General features: G+C 41.2%; 1 protein-coding gene across 5 annotated transcripts in view; it reads left to right on the top strand.

The window, feature by feature from the left end:
- STARD13 (StAR related lipid transfer domain containing 13) overlaps window positions 1-25,443 on the top strand; it is a 562,325-nt gene that overhangs the window by 490,933 nt on the left and 45,949 nt on the right. For all 5 annotated transcript variants that reach the window (XM_055244120.2, XM_063619303.1, XM_055244119.2 and 2 more), the window contains 2 exons: window positions 5,560-5,631; window positions 7,763-7,844. In XM_055244120.2, coding sequence (XP_055100095.2) covers window positions 5,560-5,631; window positions 7,763-7,844 — 154 coding nt within the window. The remainder of the gene's footprint in view (window positions 1-5,559; window positions 5,632-7,762; window positions 7,845-25,443) is intronic.

Here is a 25,443-nt window from a genome sequence, read left to right as displayed (position 1 = left end):
TTGAAATGTTAACACCTTAGATATACTTTAATAGTGATAATTGCATCCACTGCAGGCATCTTGTGGGGGCTGAGTCATCCTTCTATGCTGGTACCCATAGTCTTTTAGAAACAGGGTGCCCACCAAATAGGCCAGTTTAAGGGAAAAGACAAAACACTCTTCTCAAGCCTACTTTCTTAAATCCCATGATGATCACACTCTTTCTTTTCCTTACTTCTCTTAAGTACTTTCAATGAACATTTAAAAAAGAAGACCTATTTAAATTGGAGCCAGTTTGTCCATAGAAATTCAAGGAGACTTGTAGGAACAACATAAGTACATGAGCTCGTATGTAATGATTTCATAAACTGTCCACAATAGAACAGATTCTTTCTAGCCAGCTACGTTTCTGATGTTAATAAATTTTAATTTGGCCCTCATTTGAATTTTTGGTCATTTAGAAAGGATACCCAATACCTTTCAGTGAGCTATGGAAAAAAATTTGCTATGCTGAGAAAAATGTAAAACAAAATGTATGTACTTAAAATGCTTAGCCAAGAGAGCACTCTGTGCCCAAGCACGCTAGAAGCACGCTAGACACACCAGCTTAAAAATACAATGAGGTTGTAACGTGAGATGAGGCCTGCAAACCTGGGCAGCAAATTTGCTGTGCTCACTATGTTTCCTGACTTGCCTGAGGTCCTACAGAGCCTTGTCCACAGACTGTCTGTAGCTAAGAGACTACATTAAAGAAACAGCTTGTACATCTCTTTTAACTCCCATAGACTTCCAGCCTTCTCCACCATCAGTCTACATTGGTGAGGTCCTATTGAACTCTTTTCTCTTGGCCACCTTGATGTTATAATCTTCCTAAGGGAAATGCAATTGGCAGTATTCAAAAATCAAATCTTTAAAAAATAAGCGTCATTCTCAAAACAAAGTAAATTTCCCGTTTTTTCACAAATAAGATCATTATATGAGAAAATATTCGCAATGCATTCTTATGTGAAAAAAGCAGTCAACAAAAGATAGCGTAGTACTGTTTTGACAGATAACATATATAAAATTAGGTGTTCATAATGGGGCAAGAGTTGACTTTTTTCATTCATTGTGACTTTCTCTATTAGGAAGTTTTCAACATTGGGCATGTATAATTAAGAAACATGATAATATGTTGTGAAAACCCACATCGGCCGTGGTTTGTTTCCATGTTCTCATTCCCATGTTAGTGGGTGCCTCCCCAGGTGCTAGCAAGAGCTTCCCTCTGCTGGGTTTGTCTGAGGATAGTGGCCACATCATGCTCAAAGCATGTATAAGGCAACTGAGGCGAAGCCAGTGACTTTGCCTTAAATGGAATCGCAGATATATGGCTGAAGAGCACGGGTAGCACCACACGATCCACTGAACTTACTGAGTAAACCAGTGAAAAGGTTTGCTAGACCAGGCTACCAGCGGAAACGCTGGATATCTCCCTTTTCAACCAATTGATTTCAGCCCCCAAATGACTATTGGTTTAAGGTACCAAAGCTCCTCAGTCTCCTTAGACTAACAGGGGTGGGGTGCTCTTAAGAATCAGGTCACCTTATGTGGGTGGTGGTGATAGGGCTAGGGTGTGTGCTTGGAGGCAAGAGGCGTCAGCCCTACATAAACCTATGCACATAGAAGAGGCTCCTTGCAGAAAGAGGTTCCGTTATCAGAAGATGTAGGGAAGGATGTTGGACGGGCAAAAATAGATACCTGCCAGATAGTAAAATGAAATAATTATTACATAGAATAGTTACAAAAATTCCATTGAAATCCTTTCATAATACCAAGCTGAATGGATTGGATTTTCACCAGCAAAGCAGCACTGTAACCTCCATAGAGGTTGGTGGGCCCTTCTGTCCAGGGCCACTCTCTGGTTTCACTCCACACTCAGGTTTTCCATGAGACAGCTGCAGTGAGCTGATGCTTTGCCTTGCAGCCCTGGAGCTGCTACAGGGGCAGGTAAGGGTAGCAAATGGAGAACAAATAAAACTGTCAAAATGTGATTTTAATAGATCTTAATGCTTTTACATAATATTATGCTGGCTAGCAAGAGCACAATAAAAAAGAGTTTTTCACACTTTTCTCCTCAATGTCATTTGAATCTCATTAGGTAGATCTTTGTGAAATGATGGCACTGGCAATAATGATTCGTTTTTAATTCTCCAGTCATTTTGGCCACTGGAAGCGCCTGGGGAAAAGCATTAGTATTTGGCTAATTGGTATTAGTAGGGACCATGAAGAATTAATAAAAATTGTAAGACTTTTTTTACCCTCCCCCCCTCAATTGGATGGGCAAACTCAGATTTGATAGGGGTTAATTATGCCAGATTATTTTGTTTGTTTTGTCACTAGCTGGTAAATGAGAGTTGGCTTTGTCCTTAAATTGAGGTATCAAGATGTTAGGACTGCAGCTAGGGTGGGGGAATATGAAATGAGGGTGTGTGTTTGAGAGACATTTGGGCAAACAGAATGGCAAGTTGGGTATAGGAAATGATGCTACACCTCGAGGAGTCACCTGCCATGGCTGGGACAGGGCTGCTTCTAATTTATGATATTTACTCGTTGCAGTTTTGTTGTCATTTGACCCTGAGGCCTAAAAGCTTAAGCGTCTGCCCATTAAAACAAACAAAAAAAATCATCTTATTTGAATGATTGATTTATCTGGGTTCTGGTTAAAATTTGGTTTTTCATGTATGTATCTGAAAAGGATTTCAGTTCGTTATCCGTGTTGCTGTCATAAAAAATGAAATGCAGTTATTATCTCAGGAGCCTTTTAAATAAAATTTCCCTGGCTAGCTTCAGCCCCATTCCACTGTCCAACCAGAATTTTAAGTTCCAAAAGCAGTGTTGTTTTCAAAATTTTTAAATTTTTCATTTTTGTGGGGACATAGTAGGCATATGTATATATTTATGGGGTACATGAGGTATTTTGATACAGGTGTGCAATGTGAACTCCTTACATTATGGAGAATAGGGTATTCATCCCCTCGGGCATTTATTCTTTGTGTTACAAACAATCCAATTATACTCTTTTAGTTATTTAAAAATGTACAAATAAGTTATTACTGACCGTAGTCACCCTGTTAAATAGTAGGTCTTATTCATTCCTTCTAATTTTTTTTGTACCCATTAATGATCCCCACCTCCCCTCTAGCCCCCACTACCCTTCTCAGCCTCTGGTAACCATCCTTCTAATCTCTACGTCCATGAGTTCAATTATTTTGATTTTTAGATCCCACAAATTAGTGAAAACACATGATGTTCCAAAGGGAGTTTTCTAGAAGGATTCCTGGCTGCCCACTTCTTCTCCACCATGTTATCCTTTTCATCTTCAGGATCTGAGCTCACCACATTCCCTGGGCTGGAGGGGTGCGAACTCTTTCATAGATCACTTCCCACTCTCTGTCTTTGAGCTTTCTAGGCTGCAGAGCCCCTGTCTTGTGGGTCTTCCCCATTTGTTCTTCATGGCCTGGCTCTCTGGGACTCTCTTGCTGAACACTACATTTTCATTGTAGTAAAGGTAATAATAAAACAGAAAAAGGCATAAGATTCATGTAATGCCAAGAGAAAATATAGTATTCTGTGCTTCTCTCCAAGACTTGCTGACTCATAATTAGGTTTAGAGCATGTCTAGAAATTAGGTGTTTTCTCGTTACTACCCACTGTATTATATGGAAGCGGGAAGCAAATCTGAAGCTTGAAAATCTGTTAGGCAGCACTTTATCCATGACTCAGTAGCAACTCACCACATTTTCTACGCGTTACAGATAGAATGTATGTTTTCCTATTTCCTCTGAAATACTTGTGTGGTTATCAAAGTAGAAACCTTCAAATACAGACTCTCAACTGGGTACTAAATAGAACTTTTGAGCAATGCGATAATTGCCTTTTGTAACTTTCCAGAGGAAAGCCCAAGTTAGCCCATGCAGCACAATTCAGTGAAGCTGTGTTTTGAACAGCAGTTGTGGATCGCAGAGACTCCTTTTCTGATAGAAATGCTTTCAATAGCTTTTCTTTCCAGCTTGGTTCCCGGATGTTTCTGAACCATGTGTCCGTGGCAGGAATGGGTACATGGTAGGAACATGCTGGTCACACTTAAGTGGAAAACCCTCACACCGGAGACAAATCTCAAGCTTTTGAAATCGTCAGTCCCTGGAGTAACAGTAGATTAGGGGATGTCAGAAAAGGCAGGCGTTCCGGGGCAGGAGCTGCCATAGGCTCTGTTTCCCTGGATTTAATGACAAAGATCAATCTAGATTTAACCAGATCTGTGGAACTAGACAGTGGGGTTTTGCTCTTCCTGGTGATGCCTGAGTAAGATCTGGCCTTTGGTCTATTTTCCTAACATATACCAAATAGCCCTGGCACATCAAACATCTTACTGCATAGACACTGAGCTTTCAATGTTGAGGTACAATCGCAGGCCCAGGGTGATGTTAGTGTAGATCATTTCTGTGCAGTGATCCCAAGAACACCCTGTGCACTCCAGCTTTGGCTGTGGGGAAAAATTAGCATCATAGTAAATGGAAATACAATGACCTGACAGGGACCCATCCTAACAGCGGAGGAAAGGGCCTTGGTAAAGACTCGTGATAATAGGCTGTTTAATTTTGTTTGGAGAAACTGGACTTTCAACAGATGAACTTCTTTCCCCTTGGATTCATATTTGTCTAACAGAATTGTGGTTGGGAAATGATCCAGGATTCACAAGGTCAAAAAGTGACCTGGTTCACATACTGTAGACTCCTCCTATCTCACTCCACAGCCTCCCCAGGCAGGTGGTCCGGTGGGCTGTTGGTGCATCCACACCAGAAATGGTCGCCCAAGGGACATATCAACCTCTTGGGCTTGGCCCTCAGAGGTTCTGGCAGGCCCATGAAACTCAAGTCTCAATTCCAAATAATCAACTTTCCTCTTCTATGCCGCACTCTACAGCTTGAAATCATTCCAATGTGCTTGATTAATGAACATTTTGTTATAATGCATGGGGAATTAAGGCTATTAGTGAAATTTTTAAAACAATAATACACTGGATTTTTGTAATACATTTTTTTCATGAGAAAATACATTTTCATATGCAATCTAGTTGTAGTCTTTCTTAAAATTATCCCAAGAGTGAAAGAATAAAGGAATGTTGAATAAACATTTTTAGCCTAATCTTTGGAACTTAAAAAAAAAATTCCATTAAAAAAAAAGCATTGTAAAGAAGAATGTCCTCTTTCCCCCTAGTGCCCTGGTTCCCTGGTGTATAAATAAGACATTTTTCCCTGCCTGAAACTCAGCCTTTGTGTTCTGTTATCTGTGGTTTTGTTATTATCCACATACTTATGGATCTACATTGAAGATTATCTTAGTAGACACATAACAAGGCCCTTTGTATTACCCGCTCATTTTCCACCCACTCCTGGGTAAGCCTACTTATGCAGACTTACCTGGAACAATTTTGCTTTGTAATAACTTGCACAAAGCTCACCAGTGTCTCCATGATTAAGAAGGCAGAGTACTAGGGTGCGGCTCTGGGACTCACAATTTTCTCTCTCTTGTGTTTTTCAGAAATTGAGGCGAAAGAAGCATGTGACTGGCTCCGTGCTGCTGGGTTCCCGCAATACGCTCAGTTATATGAGGGTACGTCAGCCCTTCCCTTCGCTCTTACACAGAGAATAAATCCAAAATGAACTACATGTATCCTGTGGTGTGTTTTGACTTCCAGATTTTTTTTTCTCGCCCATTTTGCTTCACTTTCTTTTCCCTCAGCCTTTTTGCTATGCCCAGGGGTTATCCTGATACCGATTTAGAAATGAGTATCACTTCCCAGGCCCACTTTACTTTCTGCTTCCCACTACTAATTCCCGTCTCTTTACCACAAACCCCAACTCGACGTTTTCCTTCCAGCTTTCTGCCATCAGCAGCTTTTCTGCACTTCCTTCTTTTTTTCCTTGTTTTTCCTTTACTACTCTCACTTTTCTTGAAATCACAATGAACTCACTGTTAATAAACTTCCTAGAAGTCACAAAATTAATTGTCCTGAGATTTCTGTTTAATTCTGTTTACTTTATATGAAAAATATTAAGCCATAACATGAATCAGATGTTATTCTTCCGAGTTTTAGGTAAGGTGTTTTATTGCTAGCATTATACTTCCTTTCATTGATTCTTTTTTTTTTTTTTTTTTTTTTTTTTTTTGAGATAGAGTCTGGCTCTGCCTGGAGTGCAGTGGTACAATCTCCACTCGCTGCAACCTCCACCTCCTGGGTTCAAGGAATTTCCTGCCTCAGCCTCCCAAGAAATTGAGATTACAGGCGGGCACCACCACGCCTGGCCAATTTTTGTATTTTTAGTAGAGACGGGGTTTCACCACATGGGTCAGGCTGGTCTCGAACTCCTGACCTCAAGTGATTTGCCCACCTCGGCCTCCCAAAGTGCTGAGATTGCAGGTGTGAGCCACTGCCCAGCCTTTTCATTGATTCTTTAATTGACAGTTAATAGACATAGTCATGTCCCTTATATCTAAAATTATAACCAAAGCGTTTAACTTCTTCTCAGATTGTCCTTATCTAGTAGTGAACTAGTCAGGACCCCAAAAATGAGCAGATGGCAGGCTCAAGGCCATTTGCAGAGGATTTATTTCTAACAGTGCTCATTGCAAAGGTGCAGGCAGGACAGGGGGTGGCCACGAGGAACAGTGCACAGTGCAAGAGCCCAGGGCTTGTAGTGGCACAGCTGTCACTACCGTGAGCCCAAAGGGACAGGCCAAGGAAGAGAGTGCCAGAGCCCAGGAGGAGAGAGGAACCTCAAACCAGACCCTAGGAAGGAGCGCAGCTGGCAAGAGGCAGCTTTCCATGAAAAAAATCACAAGTATCTCCCTCCCTCCCTCACTAGCCAAGCAAGACAGCTTCACTCTGGAACCATCTGTAAGTCACTCACATGATTTTATTTTCACCAGAAGGGGAATTATTTCTGTTTCCAACTCACACGAAGATTTAGATACCCTTGGATTTATCATGATTGGCAAGGTGTAGACAGCACAAAATACAAGATGAGATAAAGGAAAAAGTGGCAAGACAATGATAGTGACCCAGCATGGTTAGATTTGGCTATGCCCTCCATTCCAATGAGCCGCAGATTGCTACCTCCATGAACAAGGTACCCAGAATTCACACCATGTTCTAAATATTGCCTGTGACCTTCAAAGCTGGCATGAATTGTTTATTGGAGAGAAGTAGTGTTCAAATTATTCTTTTTGGATAGAATCAATTTGAGTATTTTGCCGATACTCCAGAGTGATAAAGATTTTGCTACTAAAAAAAAATTTCAGATGATAGAACTTTGGGTATTTTTGGAAATTTCCTTTCTGAAGGAAAAAAGAGTCTGCTGAATTAAGTATTTCATGAAACCATCAAGACAGACGCCAGTGACCTACATGTTAGGTGGATGGTGAAAGCACAAAAGCTCTTCTCTGAGGCCACATCCACCTAAGACTGTAATAAGGATGAGCTAGAAAAATGCAGGCACTTAGTGTTCAATCCCATCCAAGGTCAAGCACTTTACTATCCTCATATTTCACACTTATATTGTACTCCGAAAAGCATTTACAGTGATAGCAATTGTTTGCTCTCTTAAACATTCCCAGCAATGATGATGGGCAGTCACTGCTATTAAAATCAGTGGCTTTTACAGACCTTAAAGGTCTGAATATGTTGGTGCTCATTCAGATAAAACAAAGTACATCAACTTCTTTGTCTCTCTTTCTCTCTCAGATTCGCAATTTCCCATCAACATTGTGGCTGTCAAGAATGATCATGATTTCCTTGAAAAGGACCTTGTAGAACCTCTTTGCAGGTAAACCATGTGAAGTATTTTTGTTTCTTTCCACTGTTCGGTCTGCAGCAGGCATCACTATACTGAAGGGCGAGTTCAGCTATTCGGCAAGTATTAATTGAGTGCCTACCGTGTGCCTGACCCAGGTGCAGGTTCTAAATGTACTACTTTTAATGAGCATGATCAGTTTGTGTTTTCAAGGAGCTTAAATCCTAGTAGGGGCCTTTGGACACTAGATTAGGAAAATGACAGAGAAAGGAGAGAGAGAGAGTGAGAAAAAGGAAGAAGGAGGGGGAAGTTTATTTCAGAGAGTGTAAATGCCATGGCCAAGCTAAAACAACATGGGGATGTAGACGGTGATCGGGGGGCATGGATGGGTCAGTGAAGGGAAGCGACATGAGCAGGCTCAGCACGTGTGGTCAGGGAAGGCTCTGAAAAACTACGAGTATGTCAAACTTGACTGTATTTTTTGCAAAGTCAAGTGTGATTATCTCCTCAAACTCGTATGTAAAAACTCAAGTAATTGTAGCACCAAACTGGCCTATTTAAGCTATTATGTTGTGATAGATAGTATAAGGAGACAAAGATGTATATATGGATAATTTCTTCCCCTTAAAACAATGTATTATCTTGTTGAAGAAACTCAGCTGAAGAAATGAGGTATGAATACCTGAACAAATAACAATTATAATTTGGGTAATAATAAAAGATCCAGGAGAAGCTATAATCCTGAAGAATTAAATGCTGCCTGAGAGGTGGTGTGTGTCTGTAGGAATTTGAAGTTTCATAACTAAAGCCCTGAAGGGAGGTCAGAGCTGAAGATAAGGATTAGTTATGGGAGATGAGTCATTTTACCAAGGCCATACAGCTGGTTTAGGGCCAAAATGACCTTAAAACCCAGTATTCCTAATGCTAAATCCAATGTTTTTTCTAGTATATTCTGCATTTGACATAAATAATGTAGTAGTTTAAAGGGAAAGTAATGATTAGCAAAACTTACAAAGACAGGAGAGATCAACGCACATTAGTGTGTAAATTACCTAATTCTAGGCTTGCTGAATCTTCAGACATATATACATAATATATTTTTGTGTCACAAACCAGTCACTCTGTGTTTTCTATATGAAGAGAAAATAGATTTGTGTTAAGAAATGATCTCTGAATGTTCAAGAAAATAAGACTATGGGCTTGCTTACATGGGTGGAAGAGCAAAGAACTCTTCAAATCATAAATGACAGGACCAAGCTATTTGGACGAGAAAACAAACAAACTCAAAATGCCATTTATGAGAGCTTATGAAGTGAATGGATGATTTGGTTGTGATTCTGTAAAGGTAATGAATTGGAAAAACAGTGTTTCCTCTTCTGTATGTCTAAGGTACACACCAAGCAGGAACAGATTCCTCCTCATAAGCATTCACTCCACTCAGAGCCATGCAGCTGGCACTTCGTCCTGAGTTTTCTCTCTCAGTTTTAACCACGTATTTTTTGCTAGTTGGCTTTTATTTAACATTTGAAAAATTATATATTATTTTTTCCCATTGAATTTTTGAAACGTTTTCATTAAGTTGAGGTATAACATATATATATACATATATATATATATTTTTTTTTTTTTTGAGACAGAGTCTTGTTCTGTTCCCAGGCTGGAGTGCAGTGGTGCAATCTCAGTTCACTGCAAGCTTTACCTCCTGGGTTCAAATGATTCTCCTGCCATAGCCTCTGGAGTAGCTGGGACTACAGGCACATGCCACTACACCTGGCTAATTTTTGCATTTTTAGTAGAGACGGGGTTTCACCATGTTGGCCAGGCTGGTCTCAAACTCCTCCTGGCCTCAAGTGATCCACTCATCTCAGCCTCCCAAAGTGCTGGGATTACAGGTGTGAGCCACTGAGCCCAGCTGAGGTATAACATATTGATATGGTTTGGCTCTGTGTTCCTACCCAAATCTTATCTTGAATTGTATTCCCATAATTCCCACGTGTTACTGGAGGGACCCAGTGGGAGATAACTTGAATCCTGGGGGTGGTTTCCTCCATACTGTTCTCATTGTAGTGAATATGTCTCATGAGATCTGATGGTTTTATCAGATCTTTCCGCTTTTGCATCTTCCTCATTTTCTCTTGCCATCACCATGTAAGAAGGGCCTTTTGCCTCCCGCCATGATTCTGAGGCCTCCCCAGCCATGTGGAACTGTAAGTCCAATTAAACCTCTTTTTCTTCCCAGTCTTGGGTATGTCTTTATCAGCAGTGTGAAAATGGACTAATACAGTAAATTGGTACCAGGAGTGGGGTGTTGCTGAAAAGATACCTGAAAATGTGGATCCAACTTTGCAACTGGGTATCAGGCAGAAGTTGGAAGAGTGTGGAAGGCTCAGAAGAAGACAGGAAAATGTGGGAAAGTTTGGAACCTCCTAGAAACTTGTTGAATGGCTTTCAAAAAAAAAAAATGCCAATAGTGATATGAATAATAAAGTCCAGGTTGAGGTGGTCTCAGATGGAGATGAGGAACTTCTTGGGAACAGGAGCAAAGGTGACTCTTATTATGTTTTAGCAAAGAGACTGGTGGCATTTTGCTCCTGCCCTTGAGAGAGACGATTTAGGGTATCTGGCAGAAGAAATTTCTAAGCAGCAAACAAAGCATTCAAGAGGTGACTTGGGTGCTGTTAAAGGCATTCCATTTTAAAAAGGAAACAGAGCATAAAAGTTCAGAAAATTTGTAGCCTGACGATGCAGTAGAAAAGAAAAACACATTTTTTGAGGAGAACTTCAAGCTGGCTGAAGAAATTTGCATAAGTAACCAGGAGCCAAATGGTAATCCCCAAGACAGTGGGGAAAATGTCTCCAGGACATGTCATAGGTCTTCACTGCAGTCCCTCCCATCATAGATCTGGAAGCCTAGGAGGAAAAACTGGTTTCATGGGCCAGGCCCAGGGTCCTCATCTGTTTGCAGCCTAGGCACTTGGTGCCCTGTGTCTTGGCTGCTCCAGCCATTGCTAAAAGGAAGAGGCCAAGGTACAGCTTGGCCCATGGTTTCAGAGGGTGCAAGCCCCAAACCTTGGTAGCTTCCACATGGTGTTGAGCCTGCGGGTGCACAGAAGTCAAGAGTTGAGGTTTGGGAACCTCCATCTAGATCGCAGAAGATGTGTGGAAACACCTGGATGCCCAGGCAAAAGTTGGCTACAGGGGAGGGGCTCTCCTGGAGAACCTCTGCTAGGGCAATGCAGAAGGGAAATGTGGGGTTGGAGCCCCCACAGAGTCCCTACTGGGGCACTGCCTAGTGGAGCTGTGAGAAGAGAGCCACCATCCTCCAGACCCCAGAATGGTAGATCCACTGACAGCTTGCACTGTGCAACTGGAAAAGCCACAGACACTTAACGCCAGCCCATAAAAGCCAGGAGGGGGGCTATACCCTGCAAAGCCATAGGGGTGGAGCTGCCCAAGACCATGAGAACCCACTTCTTGCATCAGGGTGACCTGGATGTGAGACATGGAGTCAAAGGAGATCATTTTGGAGCTTTAGAATTTGACTCCCCCACTGGATTTTGGACTTGCATGGTCCCTGTAACCCCTTTGTTTTGGCCAATTTCTCCCATTTGGAATGGGTGTATTTACCCAATACATGTACCCCCATTATATCTAGGAAGTAACTGGCTTGCTTTTGATTTTACAGGCTTATAGGCAGAAGGGACTTGCCTTGTCTCATATGAGACTTTGGACTGTGAACTTTTGGGTTAATACTGAAATGAGTTAAGACTTTGGGGGACTGTTGGGAAGGCATGATTGGTTTTGAAATGTGAGGACATGAGATTTGGAGGGGCAAGAGGTGGAATGATATGGTTTGGCCCTGTGTCCCCACCCAAATCTCATCTTGAATTGTATTCCCATAATTCCCACATGTTATAGGAGGGACCTGGTGGGAGATAATTTGAATCATGGGGGTGGTTTCCCCCATACTGTTCTTGTGGTAGTGAGTAAGTCTCAAAAGATCTGATGGTTTTATCAGGGGTTTCCGCTTTTGCATCTTCCTCATTTTCTCTTGTCACTGCCATGTAAGAAGGGCCTTTTGACTATTTTCAGTGAATAGATCTTTGAGCATTGACAAATGCCTCCAAGTTGTTATAACCACCACCACACTCAACATATAGAGCAGACCAGGTGTTGTGGCTCATGCCTGTAATCCCAACACTTTGGGAGGCTGAGGTGGGTGGATCTCTTGGGCCCAGGAGTTTGAGACCAGCCTGGGCAACACAGTGAGACACCATCCCTACCAAAAATACAAAAATTAGCTGGGCATGGTGGCACACATCTGTAGTTCTAGCTACTTGGGAGGCTGGGATGGGAGGATCGCTTGAGCCCAAAAGGCAGAGGTTGCAGTGAGCCAGGGTTGTCCCACTGCACTCCAGCCTAGGTAATAGAGCAGGACTCTGTCTCCAAAAAAAAAAAAACATATAAAACAGTATCATCACTCCCAAAATTTCCGTATTCCTCTTGTCAGCAGCTTCTACTCCTACTCCCAAACTCTAGCAAACCACTGATTTATTTTTTGTACCTATAGTCTTGCCAAAATATCATACAAATGAAATCAAACAGCATGTAGCCTTTTTAGTATGGCTTCTTTCACTTGTTATAAAATAATAAAAATTCATTTATGTTGCTATGTGTTTTAATAGTTCATTGCTTTCCATTTCTGAATAGTCTTCCGTTGTATGGTTGCCCTACAGTTGTTCATCCATTTGCCAGTTGAAGAACATTTGGTTGTTGCCAGTTTGGGTGATTATAAACCCACTGTAAACATTCATATTCAAGTTTTTGTATGAGCATTTAAGTTTTTATTTCTTTGATGTAAAATCCTAGGAATGGGATCGTGGGGTCTATATGATAAGTTTATTTTAACTTTATAATTAGCTACCAAATTTTTCCAAAGTGAAATACTATCTTGTACTCCCATTGACAAAAGTTTGAGAGTCCGTACTGCTCCACATCTTTGTTAGTACTTAGTGTTGTCAGTTTTTGTTTTGCTTTTAGACATTTTAATAGGTGTCTGGTATTAATTCATTTGCACTTTCTTAATGACTAATAACATTCAACATGTGCTTACTTACCATCCATTCATCTTCTTTTATAAAATATCTATTCAACTCTTTTGACCATTTTTAATTGTATTGTTTTTCTTATTGTTGAGTTTTGAGAGTTTGGGTATGTCCTAGATATAGGTCCTTTGTCAGAAATGTGTTTTGTAAATATTTTCTGCCAGGCTGTAGCTTGCATTTTCAGTCTCTTAACAGTGTCTTTCACAGAATAAAAGTTTTTAATTTTTCTGAAGTCCAATTTTACCTATTTTCGTTTATGCTTTTAATGTCATATCTAAGAAATCTTTGCCTAACATAAGGTCACAACTATTTACCCTATGTTTTCTTCTGGAAGTTTCATAGATTTGTGTTTTATATTTAGGTCTATGATCCATTTTTAGTTTATTTTTGTAGAAAGTACAAGGTATGAGTCAAGATTTACTTTTTGCATATCAATGTCCAATCATTTCAGATCAATATTGAAAAGGCTATACTGTCTTTACTGAATTGCCTTTGACCATGTATGTATAAGTCTATTTCTAGACTCTTTATTCTGACCCTATTTATCTATGTGTCTGTTCTTTCATCAATGTGACGCTGTCTTGATTGCTTAGGTAAGTCCTGGAATGCAATAGTCTGAGTTCTTTAACTTTGTTCTTCTTTGTCTGCTTTGGCTGTTCTAGTGCCTCTGACTTTCCATATACATTTTACAAAGAGTTTATTGATATTTATTTTAAAAATCCTAAAGGGGTTTTGATTTGGATTTGTGGAATCTCTGTATCAGTTTGTTCAGAATTGATATCTCAACAATATTTAGTCTTTGTGTTAATAAACACAGTATATGTCTCTATTTAGGTCTCCTTTGATTTTTTTTCAAGAGTGATTTGTAGTTTTAAGCATATGAGTGGTTCATATTGATAGTATCTAAGAATTTCATGTTTGTGATGTTACTGTAAATGACACAGTGTTTTAATGTTTGTCTTCAGTTGCCCATTGCCAGTATACAATTTTTTGTATATTGTCTTTGTATCCTGCAATCTTTCTAAAACTCACTCATGAGTTCTAGTAGCTTTGTAGTAGTTTCCTGAAGATTTTATGTCTATAATGTTAATGAAAAAGATACATTTTAAACCAAGAATAAAAATTCTATTGCATATTTTAAAATCAGGATTGCAAGGACAAAGATTGTCTCTGATTATGGAGTTCTATTTACAGGATGATATAGGTGGCTTAGCAGGCCAAGCTTTGAATCTCAAACATGTGGGTGTTGAATCCTTATCCACTTGCTGCTGCATGTGATCTGAGATGCCTTGCCTACGTTATGGGCTTTTCCATCAAAGTCTATGCTTTAACAACAGAAAACGTCTTTCAGACATATCATAGGGATGAGCAAGTACAATTAATGTGAAATCATTTAGAGATATAAAGTTCAAGATAATAATACTAGTGTCATCCAGAAAAATCAGGAAGTCTTCTCTTGTAGAGCACATGACCTGTCATGATATAGCCCGTAGCAGGATTCGTCCGTACATACCCACAAAGGCATTACCACATCACCGTGGAATAGGGCTGCAGTGCTAGACACCACAGTGCTCCTGATAAGGGCCCGGCTTGTATAAAAATGGTTAGAGTGGCAGGAAGTTGTTATAACTGGAATAATTCTTATGGCAGCTATGTCTCCAAAAATATTATGAAGCAAGAAAAACATTTGGCTGGAGGTGTGCGAACTGAGATTCTCGGGGCGTAGGAGCTGTGTGTAGAACAGAGGCCAAAGGAGTTGTCATACCCGGGGTGGATCAAAGGAAGAAGCAGAGGAGGTAGACAGATGGAGGTGGCTTGGCTACAAAGAAGTGTGGAGTTTCTTTCCCTTCCTCTTGAGATCCACCAAGACACAGATTTCCAGCTTTGCAAAAGCAGAAAGCAGGCAGAAGGAAGATCTCCAGTCCGAGGGGAATGGCAGCACTTTTAAAACTTTGAGATTGATGAGTGGTTAACTAGACCCTCAACCACTGCCATGGTAAGTCATGATGGATGCAGTGAGGGGTTGTGATTTTCTTTGTTTTCTTCCTTGTGCACCAAAGACACAGAGATGGAGCTGGTCTCTTGTTTTATTTTTAAAGCTTTGTGGGCTCTACATTTCATGTATGTATTTGAAATGCTGAGCTAGTGCAGATCATAAACCGAATCACAGCCGGAGGGCAGGCAGCTTCTGCCAGGTAGACAAATGAAGACGGGAGAGTCAAAACGCTCCCGCAAGTGTTAGCCATGACAAGAATTCCACTCACCTTTGGTGTTCTGCAAGCATCTCTCCTGTGTAGATAGATAGTGAATGCCCTAGGTCCCAATTTACTCTTGAAGAGTTGTTAAACAGTGTTACCTTTTTTGATTGGCTTGGAAATATATATTGTACTAAGGATACGTCTGGCAGGGAGGACCAAGGCCTGGCTCTGAGGCTCTGAATATGTAAATGTGTAGCTTTCTCTTGCTCTCTCTCTCTCTCTTTCTCTCTAGCTCTCATTTTAGGCCCCAGAAACTAGACATGTTTGCTGTCTTTGCAGAAGGTGTGACCTCCAGAATGACAACCATGTCTCACTGTTGCTCCAGCAAGGCTGCATAGTAGACACTCCATAAATGTTTGTCCCTGTAAGTCAGGAAAGTGCCGTTTTTATTATTGTAACCACCACAGTTGTAATTGTATTCTGATGTTTTTTATTGAATTCTTAATTGAAAATTATTTTCTCCTGTGAGTCATGAGAAGCTACTTGGAAATCTAAGTACCTAGGTGAGCTCACTGAAACTGTAACTTTATCAGAATGTAGGGATAGCCAAGGTGTTAAAATAGTTCACAGAGTTTGTAACCTTTAGGACAAATTGCAGTAAACCAAAGCTCCTGACTGAACTATTTTAAAGGAGAAGTACTATGTGAAATTTGCATTTTGGTTTGCAGTATTTGCTCAGGCTGCGACATACAGCCCTGATGCTCAAGATGATCTCTGAATTTCTTTTTTTGTTTGTTTGTTTTTAGACAGAGTCTCACTCTGTCACCCAGGCTGGAGTGCAGTGGTGCAATCTCAGCTCACTACAACCTCCACCTCACAAGTTCAAGCAATTCTACTGCCTCAGCCTCCCAACTATCTGGGATTACAGGCACCCACCACCACGCCCAGCTGCATTTTTTGTATTTTTATTAGAGATGGGGTTTCTCCATGTTGGCCAGGCTGGTTTCGAACTTGTGACCTCAAGTGATTCTCCCGACTCGGCCTCACAAAATGCTAGGATTACAGGCATGAGCAACCATGCCTGGCCATCTCTGAATTTCTAATTCAATGTTAGGCCAGTAAGCCATTTGCATAATTTGTGTTTTTTAATAAATATTAATTAATTATAGCACATGCAAAACAAGGGCATTCACCTTGTTTGATAGAGCTAAGGAATTGGTTAGGATTATACAGTATAGGTATCATTGCCCTTAGTATTTAAAAGGATAATAAATAATGATTTTCACATGGGGCAGGGGTGGGGCTTGGAAGGTAGTGTTGACAAAAATGGTATCTACAATTTCTCTATACATACAAAGGCCCATACTTGATTTGAGTATGTTAAATAACATTAATAATATTAAATAATTAAAGTCTTTATGAATATTGATATTTTAAATATTTTTCCTTTTAGAATATTTATCACAGAAAATGTACAGTATTACATTTCAAATTATTATGTCATATAATAAATAATAAGTGACAATTAACTGAGTTCTTGGGCAAGTCATAGGGAGAAGGATATGGGGGTTACGTGATCACCACAGTCACTTCCACCTTTAAAATCTTGAGTCTATAAATAAATACAGATCCCAATAAATAGTTATTTTATTTCTTTAAAACACTTACAAAGTGCTTATTATATACCAGGCACTGCATTTAAGCATATTACAAATATTTACTCATTAAATTCTCATGGTAACACTATAAGATAGGCTCCTTTTGATTTTAAGCTCTTCAGCATTCTTGTCTGTAAAGATGGGCTCTTAACATCATTCCCCCTTTACAGAGGAGGAAACTGAGAAACAGAGGGGTAAAAGAATGTGCCCACTAACAGCGAATAAGTGGTAGCAGGAATTACCCAGACAAGAACACATCACATTTGGATGGGCTCGTTTGAACTTTTAGTTTTTTTTAAAAAAAAACTAAATTAATGTGCAGAAAAGGCATCTTCCCCCTTCCCCACCCCACACTACGAACCCCACTGCAATCTTAGTGTTGCCAGTGTAGCCATTTCAGGTTCCTGTCTTTGCCACACAAAAGAATTTGAAAGCAAGACCAAAGTGAAAATGTAGCAGATTTATTGTAGCGCAAAAGCAAGAACACACTCGAGAGGAACGGGGACATGCTCAAAAGAAGGAGCCGCACCCAACATGGCCAGGGCTCACGTACTAGATGAATAGGTGTAATGAAGGCATGGAATATTCTATACTAAGGGAATGGGTTTTCCAGGAAATTGATGGGCAGTTTTCGGAATTGGAGTGCCACCCTTTTATTGACTAAGTATTGTTAATCCGGAACCGCCATGGCGTTAGGTGAGTGATAGGAGTGGGATGCCCTTCCCCATGGAAATTTTATGGTAATGGGGGCATAATGCAGCCAAGGGTTGGCAGTCATTCATTTGCATAATTTGTGTTTTTAAATATATACTAATTAATTGTAGCATGTATCTATTGCATTTAACCCATTGTGGCCAGTTTCTTCTTTGTTACATTCTTATCTGTGCCTAAAGCAGGATGGCTGCTGTCTGTCTTTATTGGTACAGCCTGTTGTAACCATTCCTTTCCACTAGGAAGTGGATTCTTGTATTAACCTGTTTGGCCCTATGTGTATTGCCTTTAGCTTCCTGCAAGTAATCACGTCTGTTCTCTGGCTAGCTGTCTGCCTCACTAGTCTATAGAGTTTGGGGACAGGCTTGAGGTATAGTCAGGAAGAGACATAATAGGTTCAAAGATAGGGGATTTTGCTAGTATATATTATTTTGTATAAAAAATGATTTTATATATTTTTTAATGGCCTCTTTTGTGACCTTTTTCAACCAGGTACTCAGGATGACTTTTATATGCCTAAGCTTTCAGGAAGAATGTGTAAGAAGATACAAAATCAGAGAAGAGATTGAGGGAAAGAGAGAGACTTTATATTCTTGTTATTCACTTCTCTCTATATATTTTAGGTGTTTGTATTGCATTATTAAAAACACTAGCAATGTTTTAAAAAAATGCCTTGCCTTGCCAGATGCTAATGGCTAACATTTAGTGAGTTCATTATGCATGAAGTTGTGTGCTAAGCTCTTTATGTTGATCTCACTTAATTTTCATAAAAGCCTATGAATAACAGGTGTTGTTCAGAATTGAGGGTGAGCAGAATCCTCCTGGTTTGAGCAGCTGGGTGGTAGAGATACCCTTCCCTAAGGTGGGGAACAACCATGAAGGAGGAGCGAGTCAGGAGGGAAGATAGGGTGGGCTTAGGTGTTGGGTGGGTGAGGTGCCAATGTCCAGTGTGCAGTAGGGTGCCCGGCCCCGAGCTGGGGATGGAGATGTGAAGTCACTAGCGTGTGAGGAGGAAGGCCCTGAGAGTACATGAGGTCACCCAGGGACAGCTGAGACAGTGAGGAGAGGACTAAGAGTGGATGCCGGGGAATCCTCTCTACGGGCAGGCAGGGGAAGGGGAAGGAAAGAAGCCCCCTCAGTGTGAGTGAGGGGTGGGCTCCTGAGCAGCCAGTTCCTGCCAGGCTGCTTTGCTCAGCCTTCAGTTCTTGACCCTCTCTCAGAAATCGCTAGTCATGACCCTCACTTGAACCTGGACCAGTTCTCACTAGAAAAATTATCTGGATCTGATGCAATTGTTGTTAACAGTTATAATAAAAAGCTAAAGACACCCCACTAGATTTTCCAATACAAGCACGTGTGAATATAAAATTGGTCTGAAATTCCACAAACTAAACAGGTCCAAGAAAACCTGGACTTTTGTGTGTGTGTGTTAAGTTCTTTCCCCTGGGCCGCTTTGGCCATCATTTTTTATTAAATAGCCAAGAGAGCCTGTGCTCTTCCTTGAAGTCCTGATGATTAAAGCACATAGCTTATTTACATTTATTTTCTTGCACAAGCTAAATGAAATTCACACAGTTCCACATAGATATCATGTCCCTGGACAGCATACATATACTTAATTTTCTTTGTACAGCTAGAGCCCTCAATGTTTAACTGCTTTTCTTCGACGCCTCAACTAATGTCCAGGGACAGTTGTTTTGGGGTTTATGGGCTGGAACAGAGGTCAGTATTCCTGCTGCAGCCTGACCACTTGGCAGAACATCAGAGGGAAAAGCTGAGCAGAGTTGTGGCCTTCCCTGGCTGCGTGGTGGCACGGTGACACCACCTGCTGACTTCTGACTGTCCTCTTTCTTTTTCCTGCCCCCTGCTCCCAGTGTGCCTGACACCCTCCCTGTGGATGGCCTGTAATTGTTGAAAGGCCCCACCCTCATGGAGTTAAATACCAGAATTGCCTCTTTGGCATTAGTGTATCCACCTCTGGCTCTCCAGAATCTGCGTTTTCCAACAGTCTGCCAGCATGGAGACCTTTCCCATGCCCTGCAGCTATAGCCCGAGGAGGAAGAGCTGCTCCCTGACTTGCCTTTGATCCCTAGGTTAAGAACACATCCTCAGTGACTTAGGTTCCTGAATGTCTTGGAGGGCCCCACCCAGAACACTCCCCAGCAGGCAGGGCTAGGATATACATAGGAGCCTGGGTGAGAAGTTCAGGCTGCTAGGCTTTAATCAGAATTGTCTGTAAGAGTTGAACTCATCATGCCCCCGGTTATTATTTCTCTCAAGCCTTTGGCAGGAATATTAGAAGTATCTCAGGAAACTGGTCATTAAATCAGCACGAGAGACTTCATGACCAGTCTAAAGTCTGACAGTTTAGATGTCAAATGGGAATCTAAACTACAAAGGAGAGAGTCCTATTGTTTCCCATACATCTGTAGGCAGAGGGCCGCTGGGTGTCTCCCCAGGCTTCTGGTTCAGCGGGAGTCAAAGGCCCCTGCTGGCCTGGGCCCGGGCACCTCCCAGCCACCCTGCAATACTCAGGGCACACAGGCTGCTTAACATCCCTCCTGGCACACAGTTGCCCAGCGTTTCTCTGGTCCTTCTTCCTGGTCCCTCTGTTCCTGCACTCCTGGCCATCCTCCCAGGCCCTGGGCATCCCTCTCTGGCTCTTTTCCTGTGTGCCCAGGAAGTCCGTGCACAGCTCAATTTTCTGCTGACCACCGCCTTACTTCCATTATGGTCTGCTGACCATGCAAGGGACTTTCTACCAACTTCCAAGTGCTCAACAGTGGGGACGGCATCTTAGTCAGTGGTATATCATGGGTGCTTGGTGTCACATGGCCTTGTACTGAGCAGGACTTCCATAAACATTTGTTAAATTGAACTGGAACCTGGATAAAAACAGCCTGTCAGTTCTCAAATTACTTTATTGCATCTTCATGTTAGAGAAGACTATGTGGTGGTAAATTCTTCACTTTCTCCTCAAAATAACCTAAATCATCCTCCTTCTTAGCTAGACATTTTGAAAGAATGTCCATGCCTTTCCTAATACTGCCCTCATGAACTGTTCAATCCAGAAAGTGTTTTTCGGCTTTATCACTTACTCTCTCTTAAAGATTTGATACAGCCACCCAATTACTCCCTCCTTTTTTTAATGCTCATTCTGTTATAGGCCACGGGCTTTTTGGCTCCCCGTGTAATATGGGAATTAACACAGGGCCAGGCAGATCTCCCAGACTAGGCTTTTATTTCAGGGCTTGTGCTGGAGCACAAGGGAGAGAGCAGAGTCCCAAGGATCCTCCAGCTAGTTCCCCAAAAAGAGCTGGGAGGGATTATTTTATTAGGCAGAGAATTGACATCGAAGGAGGTATGTGGGCTGGGCTGGGCAAAGCCCATGATGGGTAGGGGATGAGTAGGTCACGATGGTTATCTTGAGTAATGGGCCACCTTGAGGTCTGGCTGGAGGCAACGAGGCTGTACATTAGTTGTTCCGCATTCCTTTCTGAGGTGGGACACTGCAACCTTGGTTCAGTGTTGGGTTTCCCAAGGCCAGTTCCTGGAATTCTTTAAGTAAAAGGCAGGGTAAAACTTTATAAGAGCGCAGAAGAATGGCTATTTTTTTTTTTTTTTTTTTGTATGACTGAAGCCTCGGGGTTAGCAGGTATAGTGTCAGCAAAGTAGTAGCATGGGTTTTGAGAAGAGAAGAAGAAAAAAGTGGAAAAAACATGTGAAGGAGGAGCCACTCACCACTCCCATTCTATCTCAATTCCAGGTTCCTAGGACACCATCTTCAGCTAGTTGTCGTCGACTCCTGCATCTCTGACTGTGCCTTCCCTGAACCTGGCTCCCTTCCTTGGCCCATGCCTTAACTACTGGAATTCTCCAGAGTTCTGAATTTCCCCTGGATGATTGACTTTAATTATTATGTATCTTCTGTGTATATCATCCATATGTGAATCATTCCCAAGTGGGTCTGAATGTGACAGGGCCCCTGAAATTTAACATATCCAAACATGAGCTCATGATCTCCCCCATATCCTACCTCCCTGTCGACTTCCCTAGTTCCCTGTTCTCTGTGTTTAACAGCATGTTCAGGAAAGTCTGAAATCTGGGAGTCATCTTCTGTTTCTGCCTCTCTGCAGCTTCCACATCAACCAATGGCCGAGTCTCTGTCTTCACCCAGACATCCCATTCTCACTCCCTTTTTGCATCTCTCTGCCATCTCTCCCCTGGACTATTAGAACCATGTTGTAATTGTTTCTCTTTAGTTCCTTCTCCATCCTGCTGCCAGTTACATTTCTAACATACAAATCTATGTTACGCTCCTGTCTAAATCCTTCAATAGCTCCTCATTGCACCGGATTGCTCCTAACATCTTCATTTGAATCCTTTGTGATCTAGCCCCTGCCTGCTTGTCCAGGCTTATCCCTCGATATGGTTTGAATGTCTGTCCCCTCCAAATCTCACATTGGAATTCAATTCCCACTGTTGGAGTTGGGGCCTGGTGGGAGGTGTTGGCTCATGAAGGCAGATCCCTCATGAAAGGGTTAGTGTCATCTTCCTGGTGTTGAATTCTCTCTCGGTTAGTTCACGTGAGATCTAGTTATTTAAAAGAGCCTGGAACCTCCCCCTTTTCTATCTCTCCCTCCTGCTCTCACCGTGTGGTATGCACGCTCCCTCTTCACCTTCTGCTGTCATGGTTAGATTCCTGAGGCCTCACCAGAAGCAGAGGCCAACACCGTGCTTCTTGTACAGCCTGCAGAGCCATGAACCAAATTAAACTTCTTTTCTTTATAAATCAACCCAGTCTCAGGTATTCCTTAATAGCAATGAAAACAGACTAACACCCCTTTTCATATATTTGCAATTCCTGGATTATACCCTGCTATTTTGTGCCTATTTTTTTTCCTGTAATTCTCCTTGCCTAGGCAGTAAATTTCTCTTAATCCATCATATGTATGCTCAAATATTACCTCCTCTGGGAGGTGTTGTCCCTATGCTCTCAGAAAGTGAGTAGCTTCTTCTCTTTTTAATCATGTTTCTATCCCACATGGGCCCATGAGATTCTCAAGGGCAGGGACCATATCTTTTTAAATACTGTATTCCCAGCACCTAACTTATTCCTGGTACACAGCGCACTGTCGGATGAACGAATCTTGGCTTCTTCTCTTCTTGTTGACTTTCCCATTAGAACCTCAAGTTTCACTCTTAAAATGAGACTACTATTTCCCATTTGCTAGCGTTTTAGCCCTTCTCAAGGATTCTGAAGGCAACAGTAAAAATTAACAGGTTGTGGCAACAGTACTATTGTCTTCTGAAAGGGTCAAACTGCTGTGTTTAGGTTAACACATGAATCCAGTTTGCTCAAAACATGAAGAGGACAGGCTTCATCATGTGCCATGGGTTTTCTCTTCCCATGGAGAAAGTAGAGAGGGGATGGAAACAACTGTTTATTGAATAGCCTGTGCTGGGTACATGACATAAGCTCTCATTTCCCAGGCCCTCCTATAATTTTTCTTAAGTAGACAGGAGCAGATAAATCACTTGGCAAAAAGAAGTTCTAGCTTGGCTGCTCACTAATGTGTGGCTGCCTTGAGCATATGGTCCCCTCAGAGACTTTATCTTCTCATCTGAAAATAAAAGCATCAGTCCAAGTGGTCCCTAGCGTTGTCCAGGATCTAATGTTTCCTTAGCAAACATTAGCTGAATGGATTGGCTCTGAGCCACGGCCTGTACTAGGCATTAAGAATGCAAATAAATGCAACTCATAGCCTGTCATACTCAGTGGTGGAGAATAATTCTGCTCTCCTGACTATACAAGGTCTATTGTAACTACTTAAAGTCAATCACTGATTGGACCTATGTAAACAAAGCATCCTCAGTTCAAAAAGAAAAGCCTACCAAGCCTATCACGTATAAAACTTCCTTCTAGGATTTATGGGGATTAGAAGAAGAATAAATTATGGTCCCTGTCTCAATCAAGGCTCTAATCCAATGGAGGACACACTGTTCATGCCGCAAATACATTCTATAATTGAAATTTTCATCCATGCAGGAGTTTTCCAAGCAGCTAGTATTAGACGAACTCGGATTATCTGAAGGATTTTATAGTACTTATGATTAAGTTAAACGGAAGCAGATACTCGGGCTAAATATTTGTCCTAAATGCAGATTGGCTTCACTTACACGAGAACTTTGCAGTGGTTTTGATAAAGTGTGATGGATACTTCCACTGCGACATATTCTTTCACTTGAGGCAGTCAGATCTTAAAGAGGCGTTTGCATCTGTCAGGGATATGTTTCATCCAATTTGTATTCTTACAGAATCTAGCCATTGTTTATTTTACCTTGTGTAAGCCAAATCACAGGCCAATGCTATACCATGATGGGAAATATGTACCCAGTTTCAGACAACCATAGACTGTTTTCCCCTTTGGCTTGTGGCAAGATTCAGAAGGAAGATTTGGATGGTTGTTTGAAATCTACCTGAAATGTCTAAGATGTCTTCAAGGATGATGACTTTGTTAGTAGGAATGGCAACTAGTGAGCAAGTAAACCAAGAACAGAAGACATATAGATAATTTTACATCAGTAATTTCAAAGTCTAAAAAATGAAATTGTTTTAAATGAATAAAAAAAGACTTCATTTTTAAAAATTGACTTTGTTTCTTAGAGAATTTTTAGGTTCACAACAAAACTGAGCAGAAACTACAGAGAGTTTTCATATATAGCCTGTTCCCACACAGGCACACCCCCCGCCCCCTCACTGTCAACATCCCCCACCAGACTGGTATATTTTCTAGAATCAATGAACCTCCATTGACATATCATCATCACCCAAATTCTCCGTAGTGTACATTAGGGTTCACACTTGGTGTTATATATATTCTGTGGGTTTTGGCAAATGCATCCACTGTTATAGGATCATAGAGAGTAGCTGCATTGCCCTAAAAATCCTCTGTGTTCCACCTTTCCACTCCTCCTCTCCCCAACCCCTGGCAACCACTGATCTTTTCACTATCTCCATAGTTTTGCCTCTTTTAGAATGCCATATAATTGGGATCATAGAGGATATAGCCTTCTCATATTGGCTTCTTTCACTTAGGAATATGTACTTCAGTTTCTTCCGTGTCTTTTCATGGCTTGATGGCTCACCTCTTTTTACTGGTGAATAACATTCTATTGCCCTCATGGACCACAGTTTATCCATTCACCTGACATCTCAGTTGTTTTAAAGTTTTGAAAATTATGAAAAAGCTACTATAAATACCGATGTGCAGGTTTTCACGTGGATGTAAGTTTTCCATTCATTTGAGTAAATGCCTAGAAGAGCAATTGCTCGAGTATATGATAAAAGTGTGTTTGGCAGTAAGAAACTGCCCACTGTCTTCCAAAGTGGCCATACCATTTGTCATTCCCAAAAGCAACGAATGAGAGTTTCTGTTGCTCCACATTCCCATCAGCATTTAGTGTTGTCAGTGTTTTAGATTTTTACCTTAGGTATGTGGTGGTATCTCATGGATGTTTTAGTTTGCAATTCCCTAATGACATGTGATGTTGAACACCTTTTTAAAGGCTTGTTTACCATATGTTCATCTCCTTTAGTGAGGTGTCCCTTCAGATGTTTTGCCCTTTTTTTAATTGGGCTGTTTGTTTCCTTATTGTTGAGTTTTAAGGGTTCTTTATATATTTTAGCTAATAGTCCTTTAACAGAGATATCTTTTGCAAATATGCTCTCCCTGTATGTAGCTTGTCTTCTCTTTCTCTTGAAAGTGTTTTTCTCTGAAAGAACTAAGTAGAAGTATTGAATTTTAATGAAGTCTGGTTTATCAGTTATTTCTTTTATGGACCAGGCCTGTGGTGTTGAATCTAAAACGTCATCACTTTATTCAAAGTCACCTAGATTTTCTCCTGTGTTATCTTTTTGGAATTGTATAGCTTTGTGTTTACACTTAGGTCTATGATT

This window comes from Symphalangus syndactylus, chromosome 15 (assembly GCF_028878055.3).
Source record: "Symphalangus syndactylus isolate Jambi chromosome 15, NHGRI_mSymSyn1-v2.1_pri, whole genome shotgun sequence".
Taxonomy (NCBI): Eukaryota; Metazoa; Chordata; class Mammalia; order Primates; family Hylobatidae; genus Symphalangus; species Symphalangus syndactylus.
Note: the sequence above shows the minus strand (reverse complement) of the source record. Positions and strands in the feature narration are given on the sequence as shown.